General features: G+C 42.2%; 1 protein-coding gene across 1 annotated transcript; it reads right to left on the reverse strand.

Annotated features, from left to right (window-relative positions):
• Positions 1–561: 561 nt before the first annotated feature.
• Positions 562–8,370, reverse strand: LOC310987890 (voltage-dependent calcium channel gamma-4 subunit-like; the record flags this gene model as incomplete). The annotated part of the gene is made up of 4 exons (XM_083974359.1): positions 562–1,124; positions 1,801–1,941; positions 3,053–3,136; positions 8,148–8,370. 4 exons carry the CDS (start codon positions 8,368–8,370, stop codon positions 565–567), a joined length of 1,008 nt encoding a protein of 335 aa, XP_083830485.1. The 3' UTR covers positions 562–564.
• Positions 8,371–8,746: the final 376 nt, after the last annotated feature.

An 8,746-nucleotide genomic window follows, 5' to 3' on the forward strand; every position in this document is an offset into this window, starting at 1 on the left:
CTAACTTTTGCTCACCACAGCAGCTCTGTTTCTATCGCTATCTCCATCTTTCCTCCGTCTCAAGTTAGCGTGCTAGCCCCAGCCCAGCACGCCTGTCTTGCCATTTTCTGATACTGAGTCACTTTAGCCTCCAGTCTGCCTTGAAGAAAAAGCATTGCTTATAAATGCAATGTTGGCTGAAGATCTTGGTAAGACAGCTGTTTATGCCAACACTGGCTATGTAGAATTAGTAAAACCTTTTAGGACTTCCAGACCTAGTAGCCTTCAATATTTTCAGCCTTTCTGTAGAGTAGCAGTCACGCACTAATAGTTGGTATCGCATTTCAGAATCAGTCATATCATAAAAAAGTTTTTTGATATTAGTTTACCTCTTCCTCCAAATGAAACACTGATTGGCACTATTCTGTCACAGAGGGACACAAGGAAAACAATTTTGAGCTCTGACCTTTCAGCATTGCTGCTGCCTGAGCAGCCCCAGGGAGGAATTGTCCTTCCTCATCAGCAGTACAATATCTAGTATGCTCCATCAAGCTTATTGTTTTACACAGCGATACACTTCTGACCTCATACCGGCGTGGTCCTCCTGTTTACTCCATCTTTCAGATCTTTCTGGAAGCAGTTGTGGACTTGTAAAAACCCAGAGTCCCTCTCAGGACTGTAGGGCCCTGCAGTGCCACTTCCACCTTTCAGAGGGTCCCTACTGAGGGAGTACAGAGATATATCCCCCATCGGCAACCCCATTGACAAAGCTCCTGCTCCCCCGCCACCGCCTCCACTGATCTTCATCCCCACCGGGGAGGGCTCACGGGATGGATCGGTCGACCTTGAGCTGGAGCGTGAGCGCCTTCGTCTGTGACGGTAACTTGGGATGCGGGAGTAAGGTGAAGAGGAGTGAATGGTTTTGATGAAGTCGTGTCTGGCTCTGAAGCGTGACTCTTTGTTTTTCTCGATATATATGTTGACTGCAAGAACGCCCACCGACTCGGCCACGATGAAGGAGAGAGCGCCAAAGTAGAAGGACCATCCATAGTTGTATTGGTTCTTCTTGTCCTCATCCTTCTTGTCACTGGGATCGCCGGCATTGCTGGAGATGTAGACGATGATGCCAATGATGTTGCTCAGACCTGAAGACAGGACGGATGAGAGAGGTCAAGGTGAAGGGGGAATGTTAAAAGGAAAGATGAATGAAAAGCACAGAGCTTTGATGTAAAATGCCTAATGTTAAAAAAACGTTTTGATGAATAAACCCTACAGATTATATACCATGTGCAATTTCCCAGTGTTATTTGTCACAAGTCGCTGATTCAGGTTAGGTTCACACACCTATAACTATCACATTCAAAACCTGAGAAAATCTGCTTTACAAGTTCGATCTCTTGTGTAAAATCCTCTTGATGAAGAAGGAGGTTTTATGTAAATGCAGCTTTAATATTCACACCTATCACTGAGATTTTAATCTTTTGACATTCCTCTTTGCACATGCAGAAAGAAGTATTTGTCACTTCCAGACAGATGCATAATGGATTAAAGAGGAAGGAAAGAAGCACCTAAAGGCTTTGGGACATATGCTGTTATGCTGTCATTCAAAAACAGCAAAATATGCCAAAGAGAAAAACACATTTTGTATTTTCTTTTGAAATACAGGATGTTACTTTAAAAAGAAGAGGCAAAACTTGATTTGCCACACTGACACTTAAGGGAAACCCTCCTTTATTGTGTCTGTCTTCCACTGCAAGCCAATATCCTTTCTGTCTGTCTGCAACACTGTTTATACTCTGTTTGTTCTCAGTCTCGTCCTACCTGCAGCCACAAACAGGATGCCAGCACTGAGCAGGATGTTGTTCTTGTTGTTATAAATGCGGCCCATCCCGACACACAGGCCACCCAGCATCAGTAGGACGGTGCTGAGAATGGGGAATAAGCTTGATGCACGCACTATACCTGTTCATGAGAGACACAAGGTGAGAGTGTGACGGTCGATTTACAAAAACTCATTCATTCCCACAGCCATAAACATTCTAAACAAAAACAGAACAATTTAAGTGCACCACACCACTGATCACCACTTTAAGCACTTTAATTAACATGCAGTATGCTTGTGTTTTCCCCCTCCTTTTAGTATGAGCACCTGATTTTGTTTTATTTCTTTTATCGTGTCTGTCTTCTTTTAATGTGTTTTGAGCCACGTCAAAGATGACTTTCTGTGATAAACAGACAATACATTTTCGTATCTAATCTAATCTAATCTAATCTATGAGCACACACAAGGTGTGTTTGAGTGTCAATGAGATATATTCTACTATAAAATACCATTCATGTGACAGTTGATGGGATTTCTGAGGAGGTTAATAGATCCTGATAATTACAATGTATGGCAGGCCTGGCTGACACATGTAGTAACTCTGCCATATGTATAGAAATAGAGGGGTGTCAGGGAAAAAAAGCCAAGACTGCCTCAGATTTGACAGATGAATGCTTGGGCAGATACCACAGCCTAATTAGCAGACGTTTCTGCCTTTCCATGACACTAAGCGAAGGGACTGCAGGATTTAATTTCCATGCGCTTATTGAAATTCATCAATATAGACAACAGCAAAGATGGGAACAGTTGTGTGGGGGGACAGGGCATCAAAGTGGAAACCAAATGTGATATGCCAAGTGAAGCTGATATGAAACCTCGAGCATAAATTGATAGATTCATTAGTAGCTGAGGCCAAACAGAAAAGTGCAGATAATTTTTCAGTGTAGGTGTACCCTACTCTGCATGATGGCTTCATTAAATTCCCTTTGTCAAATGTGAGATGTACGCTTACATGGGAAAAGTCCTGTTTAAGACAAGCACCCTCTTACTCATCAGCACAAACACACTTCATCATCTCCGTCGCTCCAATTACTGTACTGTCATGACATCAGGCTTTTATGAGGAGGGGAAAAGGATGTCATGACACATTAATTGTCCTTGTGATAACTCCATCACAACACACACAAAAAAGGAGGGGAGAGACGGGTTAAGGGTTGAAGCGTTTGAAGATGTAGAGTTGCAGTGACTTACGTAAGATGTACTCAGAGCTGTCAGTATCATAGTCATTATCCTCTGGAAAATGATTGATCCGAAAACAGCTTCCTTTGTTGATACCTGCGGAGAAGCAAAGAGCACACTGACTATAAATGTGACTGATGGCCATATGAAGGGAAGAAATTATGGCAGTTAAAGGCAAACATTGTGTCTTTATAATAGAGCTTGACACAAGAAGCTCTAATGAAGACAGGTATAAAAGAAATTACATGCTGACCATCCACTGACTCAACATGCAACTTAATGACCCTGAGACAAATAAGTTGTAGAAAAGTTTTTTTTGTGAAGAACATATTAACTAGTGCTGAACTGTCCTGTTTTCACCTCTAGCCATGTCAGAAACCATTTGAGGATAGGCTGCTGTGGATCTGAGGTTCTGAAGTTCTCGAGCCCTCAGGCACCTTCTATTCAAAGACCCAGTCTCCTCACAGAGAAAATCTTCCCTCCACTTTTAAGAGAATAAAACATTGGGGCATTATGAATATTGAAAGGTTAGACTTTGAATTAAGTGTCTGATGTGTGATTTTGCTGCTGCTTTCTGTCATTTCTGTCTTTGGTATTGTATTAGTTGTTCTGTGACTATACGCTAGACACCCAAACCTGACACCTGTGGATGCATCAAATTACATGGGAGGTATCTGGAGGAAACCAATAAGGTTTAACAGAACCTGATTTTTCACATTCACTGTGCAAAAAATGTTAAAAGAAAAAAAAAGTAAGCAATTCTTATTTTTCTTGTAACAGGAACAAAATCTCAATAACCATGTAAAATGTTCATCGTGTGGGTGCTAAGGGGTCAGACTCCCACCGATTCTTCAGAGCTTAAAACTATTGTACAAATAACATATTATTCAGTCTAAACCATACTGTCATAGCAAATTGTGTAAAATCCAAAGTGCTAATAGTGTTTATAGCTAAAATAAATCAAATTAAATAAGAATTAAAATATTTTTCTAATTTTACAGATTGTACGAATGGTTTTGAATCCAGTCATTGTGGAAGGTCAAGTGTCACATTACAAACAGTTCAACGCTCCATTTTACAGCCTTTAGACCGCCAGCTCACCAGATTGTGTTGTTTGAGAGGTGGAGTTTTTGACCATGTCTGGCACTATGGCAGCACTAATGTAGAATAAAGTGCCAGGAAAGGTGTGGGAGAAGACTGCAGGCCAGCAAGCAAACATGGATTTTGAAATGTTCAACAGGATTTATAGTCTTTTAAGAATTCACATAATGGCAGTGGTGGACGGAGAGACATAGAAGATCCTTTGTACCTACAGCCATCAGGCTTTTTAATTCTTCCGCTAATGGCAGATGAGCTGACAGACAAATGAATTTCCCCTTTGGGATAATAAAGTTATTCTATTCCATTCTATAATGTGTTTTGGGAACATCAATGAATGAAAACATAACATTGCCTGTACTGTGCTGGATAGAAATGATCTGTCTGTGACTCACTTCTGCCATCTCCTAAATGTGCAGCTGTAAATATAAGACAATGACACTCCAGTGGTGGGGGTGTGGCTGAACTCAACTGTGGCTACAAAATAAGTGTGAGCAGGGTCTCCATCTCTGTATATTCTGGTTTGCAGGACATTGGCAGACAATCATCTAGTTGAATTTGCTCTGGGGTGGAGTTATGGTGGTGGTGGGATGGAGGTAAGAAATACATTAACCTTGTTTGTCAGGCCATAAGGACACACATAATGCGTTTAGGTGGAGGCTGAGTGGAAATTATTCAACAGTTGTTGTTTTTTTTAACTCAACATCAGCACAAACTTTCGATGTGCCATTTGTTTGCAATCTTCTATGGTTATTGTCTGTGACTATAAGAGCCCAGACTCAGTTTATCTTCACTGACTCCACTCTCTCAACCTCGCTCTTTCAGTCTCTTTCAACTCACATCCTGAGCACACTCTAACCACTATCATGTCTCAATTACCCACTTCTCTCCAATCTGCTGTTCTGAAATGTTTCCCTCTTCAGCCCCCTCTCAGTTTCCTTTTTGATTTTTTTTTAACGTACCAAGCACACTCTTTGGATCAATATAGAAGCAGAATATATTCAATACACTGTGTGTGTGAGCGTATGAATTTCAGACTAGTGTTTCAGAGTAATTGGATTGTTTCACGATTGTGTCATCTAAGAGATATAGGAATAGCAGTGGAAGGTGTAGGGTAAAGGGAATGGAATGAGGAAAGAAGAAAAAAAAAACGTTGAAAGGACCAAACAAAGAGGCAGGATGTTGGAGCAACATTATTATATCAATAAACAACACACAGAAGGCCAGTGAGTTAATAATCCAAGGAACGACGCTGAGAAAAATAGAGAGGGGAGAGAGGAAGAGAGTGAGCTCAGTAGGGGAGGTATCTCCCCAGAGCCCATCTGTCTGAGAGACCGGAGCCCATCTTTTATTACTCAGCATAGCTTCACCATGGCAACCTCCCCCCGGCAACCCAGAATCACATTTCTAGCTCCGCTTCTCAGAGGACGCCTTTGACATCTTACTAATGCATTCACCAGGCTTACACACACAGACAGACAGACACACACATTCAGATGCTCCACAGAAACATGTGACACACACACACACACACGAACAAAGCCACAGAAAAGCTCATCCATTCAGATTGACTGAAAAACACTTGGTGAGATGATGGCTCGGGGCAAGTCAGCAGGATTTGTCCCTCTCAAGTTGTACCATTGTGAAAGACGTCACATCTTTTAGTGCCACTCTAACGTGTTCACCAATCAGGGGTGTGTTCCTTAAGTGAGAGCTCTTCTTGTATTTCAGCATGACTGGCTGCAGAACAATATTTCACTTTGTTTCCTTTAAAAGCTCATTGCCACCAACGCTCGCCCGAGGTGAACCTGCACGTCCCTCAAGAGGACAACACTCAAGCAGACGTCTGTTTGGCACATAAAGACGAGCCAGATTTCTTCAACAAGGTTAACCGTCTGGTCTGTCCCCGGGCTTAACCATTATTTATGTCCCTCATTTGACCTAATACAACTGGTTAGGCTCCTTATTTTTCTTTGTTCCTAGAAGAGCTTATCTCTCAACTGGGAAATGAAATGAGCGGACGGTTAAATGAAGTTAAAGCTTTGATCCTTTCTTTTTCATTACTTTTTCAAATCAACCACAAAGGGGTAGATGAGAACTGAAAGAATAATTTTAAATTTTGACATGTGAAAAAATGAATTAAGCAAAAGAGGGAGCAACTCTAGCTTAGAGTTCGTATCCTGGAGTTGTCCATGTTTGAAGTCAGTGCAGTTTTGAGAGTGAGCCTTTGATTGGTCGTCATTAAAGCCAAAGTCTTGGGAAGTCTTTTGGCTCAGCTAAAATAAGGTAGTTGGTAGCTACATGCAGGTTTGCTGACAGAGCCAACAGTGTGGCACAAGTGGTGGTGCTGTGTGTGTGTGCGTGTGAGTGAGTGAGCGAGAAGGAAAAAGTGTGTTGCTTTCAGTTTCAGCTCAACACCCTTCCCTTGGAGCAGGGAAGGAGAAGATGGTGGAAAAGACGACAGATGTGTAAGATCAGCGAAGCACTCCATCACTCCTGCTGATGGTACTCTCTGGGGTTTGAAGTGAGGCAGAGGGAATGTGTCTTTTGATCACCTTTGGAAATCCATAAATAGCAATGCACTTTTTTTAAGTATAAAAATCCAGTAATTCCTGTTAACAGCACAGAGCTAAAGTTTATGGAAAAGAAAGTGTCTACCTATGCAACACCTGCATACAGATGTTTTGGGCACGCCTCCTTGGACCTCCCCACGCACAACACAGTCTTACTGATTCTGTGGAATGATGTTACAGTGTAAAACATGAATGAGCATGAGGAAATACACACAAGTTCTGCAGACAATGGTGTGGAGGAGGTTTGAACTAAAATTTGCAGAGCCCTTCAGTCAATTTGTTTGAGTCAGTGAGTGACTATTCCTAGCTTCCTGCTTGTTACAATTTCTGCACCTGAAGCTGAAGATTAGATTAGATGCAACTTTATTGATCCCGAAGGAAATTACGAGTTGGTCAGCTGCTCATTCACACAATAAAAACACACAATAATCAATATTAATAATTAATAATACATAAATAAATAAAACAAGTTTAAAAAAATATAAGTTATACCAGCTCAAAGTGCTCCAGTGCAACATAAAGTTAGTTAATTCATCCTTTGTCGGTTAGTAAGAAACGAGCATCATCCAGAGTGGAGATTTCAGCACCAGCGGCAGAGGACAGCTCCACTGGAGGACGTCACTGGCGACCACCTTCTCTGATCAACTGATTGATTTCATTCATTTGGCCTCTCTCTCTCCAGAGAAGCAGTCGCACGCTCCATGATGTAATATTTAATATTTATATTATATTTAACAATACCAAGCTGTTCACCCAGTGTCACAAGCCAGGTCTTCACGAGTGTTAGTTGAACATCATATCTTGGCAGATCATGAGCAATGTGCTAGTCTGTTGCTCAAACAAAACTTATTTAAGTCTATGCAATTTTATGGAACAAGTTGCCAAGCAACCGTTTTACGTTAATGAGAAAATACGGACGAACCAAAATAAATAAAGTACTGCTTGTTTTAAACGATCAATGGTCATTATGTTTCTATGCATGCCAGATATCAATTAAATCATTTACAAGGAAAACAGAGGCAAATGTGCCATTACGCGCGCGCGCACGCAACCTAACCTACATGCACACAACAACGCCAATATACGCAACAAGGAGTGGTTTCCCTCCAATTTCTCTCTCGTCGTGTCATTGTAGTAAATGGTATCCATACATGTAGCAACAGAAACATGACTGACAAAATGTTCCCATTTCTTTGGCTGCCACAAAAACTGAGATTTTCTTTTCTTTCTTATACGGATAGTCCCTCTTTCTCCAAGTCCAGTTTCATCGCACTGACTCAACTTGTCATGGCTATTTGAACAATCACACCGTGCACACTGCCCCCTTCTGCACTGTAAAACAAACAATCAGAAGCTGCTGTGCCAGACAAATTGCTCATTAGCACTTCAAAAAGTTTGTCAACTCACGGACACCGACTCACAAGACCTGGCTTTACCTTCGATACAGCAGATCCTCCACAGTCCAGAATGCGTCAGATCGCCTTTGACTTTCTTGGTTTGCACCTGGGTCTCGTCCGTGGTGAGATTAGTGGCGTTGCAGATGTACGCACGGGAGTAGAGCCAGTAGTCGGTGCCGATGGCGATGGTCATGAGGCTGAAGGCGGCGAAGGCCCCCACGACGGCCAGTAAAGTCTGAACCCCTCGGTCACACCATGCCATCGCGTCTCATAATGTGTGGACTCTCCACAACAGCTTACGCACAGGGCGAGTAGCGCACGGTGCCCATGATTATGGTCAAATAAGACGCACTCACATCTCGCGGGTTTTCCCTCTCAAAGCCTCGATCCTTAAGTGCTTTAAAAAGAGCTTCTTTCCGTCCTAAACTTCAGTCGGAGTTCAATCCAAGTGACAGGGCTTGACAAGAGAACAGTTTCCCTTTCATTCCTCGGAGTTTTCAGGACACGTCTTCATTTTAAATCCTGCCACAGGTGGCTGAAAATCTGGTGACGCATTCCTGGAACAAGTGCGACTTCATGGGGAATAGGCTCAGAAAGAAGTCAGAGACATTTGTGTCGAACACACATGACCGCGGCTT

This window comes from Trachurus trachurus, assembly GCF_905171665.1.
Source record: "Trachurus trachurus genome assembly, chromosome: 1".
Taxonomy (NCBI): Eukaryota; Metazoa; Chordata; class Actinopteri; order Carangiformes; family Carangidae; genus Trachurus; species Trachurus trachurus.